The sequence below is a fragment of the Botrytis sinoallii genome, assembly GCF_014898435.1.
Source record: "Botrytis sinoallii strain Bc 23 chromosome Unknown BSIN_024, whole genome shotgun sequence".
NCBI lineage: Eukaryota > Fungi > Ascomycota > Leotiomycetes > Helotiales > Sclerotiniaceae > Botrytis > Botrytis sinoallii.
The window spans coordinates 328,591-342,756 of NW_024066051.1; the positions used below are offsets into that span (position 1 = coordinate 328,591).

Here is a 14,166-nt window from a genome sequence, read left to right on the forward strand (position 1 = left end):
AAATCGAGGATTCATAGAGGAATTCCGAAACATACAGAAAGACATGATCGTTAGGACTATTACACGCTGTTCTCGCATTCGAAAGGCTCCCTCCTTTCAACCACCATTACAACGAATGAAACAGCGAGCACATTCGACATCTACAGGTTCTACTGCTACTACGCCCACAGCACCCTCTCCTGCTTCGATACTAGGCGCTTTTACAAATGAGTGCGATAAAATAGCTCCAAAATTTGAGGTGAATGGCTCGCAGATACGTATTTTACGGACGCCATCCGAGTTCTACGAGACGTTGAAGGTTGGCATATACAGCAATTGGACATTGGCGGATGGGACAGATGCTGATGGACGGATATAGAGCAAAATACTGGTAGCAGAGACACGAATTTTCTTATCGACTTTGTATATAGGAAAAACAGAACATGAATTAGTACATACAGATATTCTCCCAGTTTAATAGTATACATGAATAATAACTATGTGTAGATATCCACACTTCAGCAAGCTCTGCGTGCAAAACCGGGTTTGAAACTTAGTATTCTTACTGATGCCTTGAGAGGTACGAGAGAGTCTCCCAATGCGTCAAGTGCTTCACTTCTCGCCCCGCTGGTGTCGGAATTTGGTGCAGATAGGGTCGAGATTCGTATGTACCATACCCCGAATTTGAATGGATTAAGGAAAAAGTATATTCCCAAAAGAATTAATGAGGGATGGGGTTTGCAGCACATGAAGTTATATGGAGTGGATGATGAAATTATCATATCCGGGTATGTCATCAAACCCAATTTTGAGTAGGTTTGAATACTAATAGGACTTGAAAAGAGCAAATCTCTCCAGTGACTATTTCACAAATCGGCAAGATAGATATCATGTGTTTTCTTCTAAAGAAGTCACTCAGTATTTTTACAACATCCAGAATGCAGTCTCGAGTTTGAGCTTCTTGGTATCGCCAGACCCTCAACTTCCTGCTGGATACACACTTGAATGGCCCTCCTCAAATTCCTGTCCTTCTCCTCTAACAAACTCCCAAAAATACATTTCTCATGCATCATCCATTCTCACACCCTTGATTCAAGCTTCAACAACATCGAACTCGACATCCAGCAATTCTCAAGCTAACACAACAATCTATCCCATCTCCCAATTTACACCGTTGTTCCCTTCGACCTCCGACACATCCACCGAGCTTCCCCTTCTCACCCGCCTCCTTACCTTCCTCAATTCTCCCATCACTCCTTCGTCCTGGACTTTCACAGCCGGCTACTTCAATCCGTCGCCAACTCTTACATCCCTGCTCCTCCACACAACATCAAAAAATAACACCGTCCTAACCGCTTCCCCTCACGCCAATGGTTTCTACAATTCCCCTGGAGTCTCCGGCATGCTTCCCGCAGCTTACACCCTTCTCCTCCGCAAATTCCTCGTCGCAGCTCAGAAAATTCAGGGACCCTCTCCATCCATCACTCTACGAGAATGGAAAAGGGGAACTGTCAACGAGCCTGAAGGTTGGACGTATCACGCTAAGGGACTTTGGGTATCATTCCCCACCCAATCATCCTCCTTATCCTCAACCGAGACTCCCAAGCCAGCAATCACAGTACTGGGTAGTAGTAACTACACCAAACGATCCTATACATTAGATCTCGAAACAGGTGTCATGATCGTAACCCGAGATCCGGAGTTGCAAGAGAGATTAAGACAGGAAAGAGATGGGTTGGGAGAGTGGGCAAGCGAGATTGGGATGAAGGAGTTCCAGAGTAGTGAGAGGAGGGTGGGGCTGCATGTTAGGATTGCGATGTGGATTGTGGGGGTTGTGGGCGGTGCTTTGTAAAAGGGACTTCTGTCTTACATTTGTCCCGACACACTGAAAAAGGCACGACTCAAGATAGGGTGGAATTAGATTATGGGTGTCGTGATACGTCTAACGACGTATCTAGATATCACACCGAATTTTCGCAGATATTCGATTCTTCGGGTCCCAAGATGTACGATTTGTGCGGAACTTTTTGATTATTACGTGATTTTATATAACTTTTAACAACTACAACAATTCTGGAAGTTGTTTTCACCTTATCTGCATTAAAACGCTCAGAACCCTGAACTACAACTCGTCCCTCTTTCTCAAACCAGTTTCTACCGGTCTCATTCTAAACATCTTCACCCCATGCGCCTCCACATCCGCAATCACTGTTCCACTAGGTTTAACCGTCCCGGTCAAATTCCCCAACAGCTCACTTCTCCCTGCCGCTAATCCATCCTCATAACTCATTTCAGTCGCATTATATCTTCCCTCTCCAACCGTCGTAGCGTTATAGCCCGTCGTCGCATTTCCAGTCGCGGTACTTGCGCCAATAATTGCTTGAGCAGTAGCATTATCCATGCGATTTGCCCAGAGATCACGTAATTCCCACTCCATGGATACTTGTTTGGCTGTGCCTCCGGTACCGTAATCAATAAAGATATCGGCCAATGTGGCGTTCATGGTAAGAGTTTCATTACCACCATTGATGAGGAGGAGAACAAAGTCACTGGTCGTGCTGTTGGTGGTGGATTGGAGAGCGCCGGACCACATTTGGATTGTGGCAACGCCGTTTTCATCAGTAGCATCAGTAGCATACATCCAGCGTCGAGCAGCACTACTACCTAGCGGATCTTGGTTCACGGCGATAACGGCTGGGTTGGAGATGATCGCTAGATCGGCGGGTTGGATTTTGCGGAGGTCGTTGCCGAGAATGAGGGGACTTTTTGCGATTGCCCCTTTTTGTTGTTAGAATTTTATTTCTCATCCATTTCTTGACTTGGAAATAAAGTTAAAAGACTTACACATGCTAAAGTGAGCTACATATTCCGAGTCGGTCATTCCTCCATTGCCAACCTCCAGCATATCTAAATCGTTCCAGGCACCTGGTTGGGCTTTTGATACGATGAAAGAAGCTTTATTCATAATGTTGACAATTGAGCACTATACATTTTGCTTTAGTTAGTCGTTCGAAGTATCTGGGTAGAAGAATAGCTTACGTGAAAGCCAGGTAATACGCAGTTAAATGCATCAGGGCCATCGCATGGACATCTGGCGTCTGCTCTGTCCCATGAATCATACACATCACCAGATATTCTCCAACTATTGGCCGTAGTTGATCCCCAATTCCATGGAGAGTCTTCTCCCCAGTTACAAAGGGAGTAAAGAATAGGCCGTCCAGTAGCATTGAGTGCTTTCGCCATCACCTGATATCTGAAACATACAATTAGCCTGATTTGACAGAAACAACTAGAATTCCCAGCCTCCAATACAATTGTGTCTGCACTCGGAATGGTAATATTTCTTACCTTTGAGAACTCAAATATTGGGTTCCTGCTTGTCCAGTGTTGTAACAATTATCATATTTCAAATAATCAACTCCCACCGAAGCAAAATAATTCGCGTCCTCAGTTTCATATCCTAGACTTCCAGCGTATCCGCCACAGGTGTATTCGCCAGCATCTGAATACATGCCAAATTTTAAACCAAGATCATGAATTGCATCTGCTACAGCCTTCATACCCTGCGGAAATTTATCCGCATTGGCGACAAGAGTGTTGTTGTCGCTAGCGTTTCGCCCGTTACTCCAACAATCATCGAGAATGACATATTGATATCCTAGGTCTTTAAGACCATAGTCAACAATCAAATCGGCTGTTTGAAGAAGAAGTTCCTCGGACACGTCACAACCTAGGGCATTCCAATTGTCCCATCCCATTTGGGGGGTTCTAGCTAGGCCATTGTTGACAGCATCCACTCTGGAAACTAACAAGGTAGCGAGAACGCCGAAGATACTTCTCGTCGACATCTTCAATTGTAAGAAATTAAGAAAACTGTGCGAAGAAAATTTTCTGGAGAAACACCAGCTTTTATAGGTCAAAAAACTCCAATCGGAGTATTTACTCGTTGAATCCAGGTACAATCCACTTGTCTGCTAATGACTTCACAGACCGAGTAAAAGCAAGACTCCTAGCGGGGTAATACTGCACTCCGTAGCTCGACATACATGTCACTATTGAAAGATACGAAGAGTATCCGGAGTTAGACATGCAAATTTGCATAAATAGTACAAATAACTCTTACAGACGAATTCTCTACTTGCAAAATGATAAGACAATCTAACATAGTTTGTGATGTATTAGAGAATGTTCCAAACTCTTCCTATGAACAGTTTAGGAGACACTGTACAGAGTTCTAGCACTGGCAGATCTTTCTTGCTTTCGGAAAGGATCAACAAATACCAAGTTATGTACACTCAAGTACCTAGGCTCGCTAGGCACGTAGAGTCGGCTCGGATTATTGGTTTAACCCCGCATCCCCACCAAACCCCGCACGTAGTTAGGTTTAAATGCTCGGAGTACAAACTACAAGTGGAGACAGTTGCATAAAAGGAGACAAACAAGAAGCAGAAGATGGTACAGGCACAACGGCTCTAGTAGCTTGGCTGTTTTTGACAGTTAAAACGACCTCGGAGCGAAGCGATGCTAGACTGGGGCAACTACCGGTAATTTCCTCGTTCCTAGTTTGCTGCCGAACATATCACGGTAAGCTTAGAACTACTCTAACTTCACACAGCATTGTCAAGCGTCCATGTCATGGCCAGCGAAAGTTTAAACAATGCTGACGTCGGAAAGGCTCGATCCACACCAACCTCGTCAGAGGAAGCTAAGACTAGCCCATATCACTTGCTAGGTGACTACAGGTTTGTCGTAGGAAGTCGCTTGAATAGCGGTAAAGCTTTCATAAACAAAAAGTTGGCTTATGTGGTATTCATAGCCGGCGCTTAAAATTTGTAAAGTCTCTGTTGGTCACTCCGTCGCGGACCCTGAGACATACGGATCGAACAAATATTGAAACAGTTGCACTTGTTGGCCATTTTATTGAGTGGAGTACATACAGCGTTGACGGGGTGTGAATATAGGCGGTTTCCATTTTAGATCATCCTTAGTAAGCGGCCTCTTCACGCGCCGCCATTTTCATCCAAACTCTCTCGTTCAAGAAAAGCTTCTTACAATGATGTCCGATATATTTTATTCTTACTATAGACTCCTAGTTTGTTTAAATTTCGACAAACATAGAAGTTCAGAATCATTTGGAAGTATTCCCGTACAATTGAAAATGTCTCAAGAGTCACCATACTACCCTTATGCAACAGGTACGCCAGCCCAGCCAAGAATCCCACATTAGTCTTACAATTCGACGATGGAAACAAGTCGTTGAGAGCTTCTTACACAAACGCTTCCAGCATCATAAAACACGAACTTGCAGAAGCTGACGATCGGCAGTAAGATATGGCCCCATTCCTACCGTTCCGCGCGCGCGAGCTGGTCAAGAATTTTAGGGCCTTTTGATCTACATGATCGCGAGCTTTTCACGATTCAAACTCAACATGCCGGAAATACTCCAACGCGAATGCGCTTGGGCGAGCTTCACATTAGCGTTTTTCGTGTCGTATTTTTCTCCTGGTAGTGCTGGGAATACTGACATTATTTGATCCGAATACTAGTTCTCAGAGTTAGATGTTGGAGGCAGTGCAAATTCGTTAATCGAGCCACAAGGTGCCCTCGTACAAATGACAAAGCTGTGATATATATAGAGCTTCATGCATCATAACTATCTTGAGAGTTACGATTTGTGGTTTGAAACATCGACTATTCCTTAGCACTGCCGCTGTTTAGCTTCTCGGCTTATCATCGTACTTTGTACTGTTATTTTCGCTCGTCATCTTCTCACCCCCCTTTGAAGGCTTCTAGACCCAAATTTGCATTGTAATGTGGCGCTGGGCATAGACGAGTGGATGATGGGGTTCAACCCGAAGCATACCTCGTGAGATCCCTAGCATAAATAGCCTTAAGTGTCGGGTTTAGGAGTTGAATCCTAGGGATACTACCTAAATTCGATCGATCCGGAAGGTGAATTCCACCATCAAAAAATTTGGGCACGAAATTTATAGAGAGAATGTACTTTCTAATTGAGTAGCTTGAAAACAAGTGGCGGGTATTCATTGGTTATGAAACCTTAAAAAGAACTATGATTGGGAGATAGTACCACTGTCCTTTACTATTGGATAACTGTACGATTCAAGAATTACTCGCGCGACCGCAGCCTCAACTCAGAGGTGTCCGGGGGGTCTACAATGACTATGAATTGAAAACTCGCGTTTTGATGGCCATGGTCTCTCAGCACACTGTTGGAGGTATTCCGGGTGTGAAGATGGATTTCTCTATATATGTAGCAGCTGTTCGAAGTATATTGTTCTTATTATCAATCTGATCATTACCACTGAATCAACAGTCTCGATGTCTATGCCTACGTTCGTGTGTGTTCCTGGCTTTTGCCACACTTCAGCTATATTTGATCCCCTCAGAACCCTTCTCGGTCACTACGGTTATCCTGTCCTTCCAGTTCAGCTTCCATCAGTACTTACGAATGGAAACCACGCGTCAAACGATCCTGCTCAGGATACTAGAGCAATTCGAAGTTCAGTGTCACATCTTGTAGAAGCAGGTCACGATGTCATTGTGGTCCTACATTCTTATGCTGGAGTTCCAGGCGGTGATGCTTTGCAAGGCTTAGGGAAACAGAGAGGGCACAAAGAGGCCTTAGAGGTGGAGTTTTACGAATCGTTTTCGTCATGGCATGGATTGTGCAAGAGGGATTTAAAATGTGCGAGGAAGGAGACTATAGTTCCTTTCCACCATACATGCGGTATGATACAGCTTCACGTGTAAGTCAATCAACCCACATTTCTTATTTCCGCTGGATGTTTTCCATGAAACTCGCGATTACAATGGAGTCGAGAAGTATTGGTTCCTCATTCCAGCTAAGATTTTTGCGCTTGTTCTGTATTGAGTTCTAACTTACGTTCACTAAACGTTAGAAAAAGGCTGTTACTGTGTCTATTCCATCCACATCGGCGATTCAAAACTTTTACAATGACCTACCGCATGAGCATGCCGAATATGTGAGTTACTACAACCATACTAAAGCACCGTTTACTAAACCATTCAGTATGCACACATCATGCGCCCCCAAGCCACATCAGTGTTATATCACAGAACGACAATGGCGGCATGGCGCACAATTCCCACCACATACGTTCTGTGCCCACTAGACAACGTACTAACAGATGCATACGCCCGACTCATGCTTAGTTCGGCCCAAGAATCAGGTAGTAATATCGATACTATAGAGGTATGCGAGGGGGCGGGGAGTTGCTGTTGGTTGGGGTCCGGAGCCGATTCGTTCGCGGGGATCTTAAGACGGGCCGCAGGAGAGTTGGTATGAGCGCGTAAGGCAATAAAGCTTGGATCGGCACTTTAAATGCATGTAAGATTGAAATTTGGCATTGGATTTAAATGGACGGAGGGTTGGAACTTGGAATGGCGGGGATAAATCTTGGCGTGGAGGCGGAAATCTTTTGGGGTCGGAGTTTCGGTTTACGAGACGGACATTATATCATTGGGTAATTCACATTTCATGTGGAGTTCATATAAAAAGTTTCAAGGCCATGGCCGCCAACATATCGCGTTTATTGCAAAATTTCTCATCAAATTGGGCCCAATATTACGATAAGAAAATACCTGCCATGTCATGGTCACTTCAGCAGCGGCCTAGAAATACTTTGACCCGACTTGATACATTTCGTTGTTCTTCTCAGTCTGGAACCTTCAACCCATGCCATATTGAAGAAAATTTCCTGCCCAATATCTTTTTCTTCCTTGTATGCCATCATCTTTCATCCACCCCGTGTATTATCCAGGAATTTCCGCACACAAGACTCTTAACTTGGGTATCATTATAAAGACTTTAATCTTGCAATTCTTATCTACAGGAATAGTGACGGCATATCGTGAAGATTTTGCAAATACAATCAACGACAGTCGTATCATCAGTACCCAACTTTTCGATTCGACGCCGGATTCGGCTTTTTAAAAGTCGATTCGCTTGATCAATTGATCTCATTAAATGTATATATTCACCTAAATACTTTTTGATGCAGAAATGACCGTGAATATTCGTCATCCTATCACAAAAGTTCGGGTAAAGATCTCAAGACTTCATGATAACACCCGAGAGTAAGACTACAACGCGTGGCAGTGGCGAAGGATCCTCGCTACTCCCTGGTCTCTTCTTTACTCGAAGACAACATGCCGAAAACTGCAATGTCGAGTCTTCCTCATATGATTCTCAGGCGAGTCGGCTTTAGTCACAGAGGCGAAAGCTAGGACAATGGGAGGCTCAAACTTTTACGTTGTGACAGGATTTTGGGGGAAATGCAGCGCACATGGAGGAATCATTTGAGGAATAGTTTCTTCATTGTATAGAGAATATAACAGATAGTTGCGTGCCTTGATGTGATTTCTTGTAGTCGAATAACTTGGTAGACTTAGTGAGCGATATCCTCCAACCCATGTAGATTGATGCACATATTCAACATTATATGGTCAAGTCTTATACTGGGACAAATAATTAGTAGCGTCTCTGTCTGAGTGAATGTTACTGCTGTAAGGGATCTTCACGGTAGATAATTTATTCTCGTATGGAAGTGGAAAGTGCGATCAATAACAGAAATGGGACATGGGATATTATGCAGTCTGACATCTCTTACTTCTTCAAGCATGAGCTTCCATCCATGTACATCACTGTGCGAAGATAAGACCTGAGTATGTCCCATGAATGGTCTACTTAGGAATTGGAAATATGTTTTGTTCGTTATTGGCACTGTTCAAAATACAGTTTTATCCAATTCTATTGCCCAATCACTTTCCTGGCGCATTCGCAACCACAAAAAGGCATTCCAACAACACGAACAAAACTTACGAAAACACCTGCCAGTTATAACAGGAACCTTTAAGATAATTTATAGCCTGTAAGTCTGTTCAGGCGTTCCCAGGCAGCGGACAAAGTAATTCAAAAGTTACATACAATACCTTTATCATCCAGCACACCCCACCGAAGCTCTACTATATATACCGTGGTAAGATCGTTTTCCTCGTCCGAACCGCAAAGGCAGCAAACAGGCTTGTTTGTCCAGGACAAATGCGGTTTGGCGGAGGAGTCAGCACGCCTGGTTCGAATCGATCGGAAAAAAACCCGTCCGGGGGTTTCCTTACTGTCCCTCGAGGGACGGTAAGGTTTTGCTTCGATGAACTATTTTATATATTTTTACTATCTGGATCCTAGGATTACGATTTGATGAGTTGATGAATTTTTTTTGTTGGATACTTCGTTTTTGGGTGAAAGCGGTTGTGGCGGAGTGAATATGAAGAGTAGTGACGAGACTAGATGGATGAGAGAGGGGTGATTGGATGTAAGCGAGAGTTTGCGAAGTGTGATATTAGTGAATGGTGGACTTGACCAGATCGTTACTGACGTAGCCGAGATGCGTTCGGAACTTGACGTGCACTCTCAATGATGAACGTGTGCATTTTAGATGTAGATAGAGATGGCTAAATTGAATAATTCCATCCATAGTATCAAGAGAGGACAAGATTTATAGATTGAGAATCAAGGATGGGATAGGAGATGAAAATTGATTATTCGAGAGAAGTGATGGAGTTAAGATTAAGAAAGGCAGGGAAAGTATGAGTGGGTGGTAGATTTTGTCACTGAGATTTTATATGCCCAATCGATTTCACGTTGTTTCATCTAGAAATGCTACTCTCCCGAGATCCGTTTTGGAATGGGATGATTGTGGCTTCAAGTACAAGTTATTCTAAACTCGCTGATGATTTTTATTTTGATGCATCTATCCATATCGTTTAGCAATACAGTATGATAGATTTCAACGGGCATATGAAGGTACGAGTAGATTCTGAGAATAGGGAAAGCAGGGGGTAAATTTGAGTGGGAGACGGGTGACTTGTAGCGATGGGGAGTAAGATATACCTGCGATTAAGACTGTATGTTCAACAATCAAGAGTATAAGGTGGTGGAGTGCTGGCCGTAATGGTTTAGTCCGGTTTCCCTTGGTAATTCGGAGACAGTGGTTATCTCCAACTTTTTGCTCCTAGAAAACACGTCTAAATGTGCAGGTCTCTACAGTATTTACTCTCTGTAAGGGACATTTTTCAGATTGCTTTAGACATCAATATACATCAACTATACCGTTCGCTCTTTCTCTTCTTCTTTCTCTTTTTTTGTGAATGCCAGCATGCTTCGTGAGAGGGGTGGAGAGAAATTAAACTAGAGACGAGCTTACTTCCAGGAGAACCTTAAATGATGGAGCAACCTGCCCATCATAAATGAATTTAATCCCAGGCGAGTTGATCATCTTAATCACTGAATTCTGCAGAGCCTACTTTCCCGCCGTCTTCAAAAATTACGATACAGACATCTCGCGTGCCCTTCTTCATCACACAATTCAATAACGATTGCGATGGACAGCCAATTTTTAGATGATTTTTTGGTTGTGTCTTAGATTTTTTGATTCTCTCCATTCATTCTCTTTCAAAGACGCTCTTTTTTCGATGAAGAGGGAGTGAACTGAGATGGGTGATTCCACTCTTTAGAGTTCCCCTAAAGATCCTCGCTTAGTGGGGTTGCTACAACGCAAAATGGAATGGTCAACTTTTCAAGATCAGGCCTGGCCCAGTTGGACACGAATGCAAAAGTAGATAATCAGAATTATCCATCTACTATATACGCATTCATATGTATTAAGAATCCATGAATCAAAAAATTGAGGCTTCCTCTCGGCCGTTGTATTCATCAAGATTCACAAAGTTAAGTTATTAAGCTATCAAATATGTTGCATTCCGACTCAATAAATTTGCAATTTGAGGCCAATCTCTAATCTTGATTTCCAATTTGCAAGTGGCTACTGCATATCATAGTATGAAGGCAGAATAGTAGGGACGGAGTCATGACGCAGGAGACGACGGATGAACGTGGGCGAAAAGCTCTTCAATCTGATTTATCATTTATGGGAAATTTCACATGTCAGGGAATCACTAATAGCAAACTGAATACCGGAAGTATATACCTGGTAAACTCGATTATTGTTAAAATGACAATATCCATACTATAAGTATTGTAAAACCCATCCAAATAATGATTGCTATCTCTGCTTCGTGTATCAGTCAGTGCAACATTCCTTGCCACTTGACCAGACTGAGATCTTAATTGTGAATTCTATTATATCAGTCAAGTTTAATGAATTAATACAATTCAACAGCCAGGCTCCCTGAAAATCATTATCAGAGAGTAGAGGAGATAGGAGAAACTTACCTAATCCAATGTTACGAAATGTTGTTGAAAACGTAACAAGCTCAAACATCGCATCAACCTGGGAGTATCTAGGTGGTCCGCTGTCCACCTGAAATCTAACAATGGCAGAGACCTATGACTATTCACATAAACTTGAATAACAAAGGTCTTTCGAAGATTTTGAACAATTTGAACTTCAAATCTATTTTGAATCTTGAAGTCTGAATAAACATTAAAATTATCCTGGACGTTGCAGTGATCTTAAACATTGAAGTTGTCTAGAACATCTACAATCAATTCAAACATCAAATTCCTAGAACAGTCATACCATCAAAATTTGATCCAAATTGAACCGTATCCTAGACTACAACCCAATGATCCACCATTACTGCAATATCAGTGTTGTATGACACCATCTTTATTCTCCGCTTGCTTACTGGTCCGGGAAGGTCAGCCTGAGCAGGCCATTTCCATAAAACAGTAGTAGGAAAGAGCGACAAGGGTCAGTAATAGCTCGGAGAAGTTAAGCGCTCTCTACTTCATCGACAGCTTTCAAAAAATCAAAATCAAAAACAGCAACAAGAAAAACAACATGTTATGCATCATTCATTAAGCCAATATCAGACATTGCCACACCAAGATTAAGATCTCAACATACCTGTTATCCGGACTCGAAATATTTCAACAAACCACATACCAATTATTTTTCCGATTACAACAATGTGTCAGCGACAGTGGGTTAGATTTTACTGCGGCGATTTACGCTATGCTGAAATTCGCTGCGACCAAAACCCAGCCGGTCGGGTATTCGAGAGCTTGTGTCACTCGCCAGACTTCGGAACGTTCAAGGGACGCAAGAGGCCCGATGGGTCATTGGGATCCAGGTCTGTATAACTGTCCAGGAAGGTGCATCGATTGGGGAAGAATCTCCGGTAAGACGTTTGGCAACGTGAACCACATGAAAGACGCGATATTCGATAAATTCACTTGGTTGCCCTGCAGTAAGGAATGGAATGACGCAAATGTCGACCATCTCAGCAAGGTCTTTCCCAATCTCTATCCTGATACGGCTTCAAGAAAAAGCAAGATTAAAATTCATGGGCGTCCTCAAAAGAAACAGAAAGGTAGGCTTGGTGAAGTACTCTGCTTTGGACCTCAGTTTATCGCTGACATACGACCAGTGAAGTCTGAAGATATTATCGCCAAGACTATCGACATTATCGACTGCGATTATTCGTCCAGACCTTAGACATCTATAGGTCCTTTTTCTTTTGATGATACGAAGGCAGCGAGCAGGAAAGTAAAATCGCATGTAGTGAAGGAAGCCCACGGGAATTGGCGACGAGGAAATGGTATGTACAAAGTCTTTCCTTCACAAGGGAGCACCATCACAATGTTTGAATAGAATGAGCAGGCTAAGATGTAAACTCCAGGTAAACATCTCTGAGGTCCCAGACAACAGGGTGCGCTACAAAAAATAATTCTGGTCAGAATAGCGTGCTTCGAGAGTGTTGCGACGGAAACCACCTGGATACTTGAGGCAGCGAAACGAATATAGATTCTTTGAGTCCTGCTAGGGACTATCTCAATGTTTAGATTGCAGTCGAAAATAAAAGCTCTTAAACTACTGCATTAAGATAGAAGAATTCAGCTATCAGAATCGTTGATTTCACTTCGAATTGAGTAAAGTTCAGACATTGAAACTTCACATTCATCACTTGGCAGGGAGAAAGCCGATATCCATCTTTTCGTTCGATACCAAAGATTGCGACGTCGAGTATATCTTCGCACTGCCAGTACGACAAATCGATAGTTTTCAATCGACAGGTTTCACGTCATCTTGAAAAAAAGTCTTTTCTCTACCCTATGATTTCTTGTCATCGTGTATCAACCGTCGTGTATTGAAATTGTGCCTAGTATGCCCCGCATGAATCCGCCGGCAGATTCCGTGGTGGAAGCCATGAAAACTCTTTCAGGTTGTTGATATTGGTAGAGCAGTAAAATATTTATTCGAAAAGGTTTCCCCTAAATCAGATGTTTCGTAAAGATATGAACAAACACAAATACTCTGAATCCCATCTGGAACACAAATTCAAAACTTCACTCCAAGCACTCGCTCAGAGATCAACCTTGTCAGGAGGTTCGCGTCACAAAACGCCTGGATAAACTCTATCAGATACGCAGGTACTGACGCGAAACTAAACCATACCATTCTACATGTGCGGCGATAAGTTGTGGATACAGTACGAGTGCGGGGATGTCGACCCGCAAACATTAAGATGCTCTCTAAATCCTGAAGGACCATTGGAGACTTGCAAGAATTGGCAAAAGGACCCAAAGCTCTCAATTACCAATAAGTCAGGAAAGTGTCCGGCATGTACTCAGGATGATGATGAATGGGTAGGAGGATCTAGCATGAGGCTGTCGGTAAAGACCCCACGTAAAAATACAGATACCAGATAATAATTCGGCATAGACATAATCTTACACATACAATCAATCATTTGATCCAAAAGATTTCAATACGTACGCTGAAACTGGACAGCCAGAAGTTTTGTGGTGGTGATGGTCGTGCAGAGGATGGCAAAAAGTTAGGAGTTATGTCAATTGTCCAAAGTATCTAATAGTGGGACCACAAGAACTTATGTACTTTCTTTGAATGGTGGAATTCAATATCGGAATTCATGTATTTTTCAAGCTTAGCAATTGAACATAACGATACCTGTTATTATCGAAACCATCTTCTCACTCTCAAGAGTCGATTCTGTCTAACATTTTTGAATGTTCGCTTATATGAGCCCACTGTTTGAGTAGCACTCCCAAATGAAATATATCTGGTTTAGCTGTGGCAAGTCAGTATCTAAATGACTTCATGATAAGATTCTATCCATTTAGATAGGCTGTTCAAAGATGAATATCCGGGACTTCCCGCAGAG

The 14,166-nt window shown here is 42.8% G+C and overlaps 5 protein-coding genes across 5 annotated transcripts; 4 read left to right on the forward strand and 1 right to left on the reverse strand.

Annotated features, from left to right (window-relative positions):
• Positions 1 to 43: 43 nt before the first annotated feature.
• Positions 44 to 1,831, forward strand: EAF02_010160 (uncharacterized protein; the record flags this gene model as incomplete). The annotated part of the gene is made up of 4 exons (XM_038906208.1): positions 44 to 298; positions 359 to 430; positions 487 to 767; positions 823 to 1,831. The coding sequence occupies 4 exons, from the start codon at positions 44 to 46 to the stop codon at positions 1,829 to 1,831; spliced, it is 1,617 nt and encodes a 538-aa protein (XP_038753935.1).
• A 270-nt stretch (positions 1,832 to 2,101) lies between these two features.
• EAF02_010161 (uncharacterized protein) lies at positions 2,102 to 3,827 on the reverse strand (the record flags this gene model as incomplete). Its single annotated transcript, XM_038906209.1, has 4 exons — positions 2,102 to 2,757; positions 2,824 to 2,962; positions 3,019 to 3,232; positions 3,328 to 3,827. The coding sequence occupies 4 exons, from the start codon at positions 3,825 to 3,827 to the stop codon at positions 2,102 to 2,104; spliced, it is 1,509 nt and encodes a 502-aa protein (XP_038753936.1).
• Positions 3,828 to 4,614: 787 nt separating this feature from the next.
• EAF02_010162 (uncharacterized protein) lies at positions 4,615 to 5,307 on the forward strand (the record flags this gene model as incomplete). The annotated part of the gene is made up of 2 exons (XM_038906210.1): positions 4,615 to 4,721; positions 5,175 to 5,307. The coding sequence occupies 2 exons, from the start codon at positions 4,615 to 4,617 to the stop codon at positions 5,305 to 5,307; spliced, it is 240 nt and encodes a 79-aa protein (XP_038753937.1).
• A 178-nt stretch (positions 5,308 to 5,485) lies between these two features.
• Positions 5,486 to 7,466, forward strand: EAF02_010163 (uncharacterized protein). Its single transcript, XM_038906211.1, has 4 exons — positions 5,486 to 6,746; positions 6,816 to 6,822; positions 6,900 to 6,983; positions 7,031 to 7,466. Exons 1-4 carry the CDS (start codon positions 6,319 to 6,321, stop codon positions 7,304 to 7,306), a joined length of 795 nt encoding a protein of 264 aa, XP_038753938.1. The 5' UTR covers positions 5,486 to 6,318; the 3' UTR covers positions 7,307 to 7,466.
• Positions 7,467 to 11,996: 4,530 nt separating this feature from the next.
• EAF02_010164 (uncharacterized protein) lies at positions 11,997 to 12,479 on the forward strand (the record flags this gene model as incomplete). The annotated part of the gene is made up of 2 exons (XM_038906212.1): positions 11,997 to 12,354; positions 12,412 to 12,479. 2 exons carry the CDS (start codon positions 11,997 to 11,999, stop codon positions 12,477 to 12,479), a joined length of 426 nt encoding a protein of 141 aa, XP_038753939.1.
• Between the last annotated feature and the right edge of the window lie 1,687 nt (positions 12,480 to 14,166).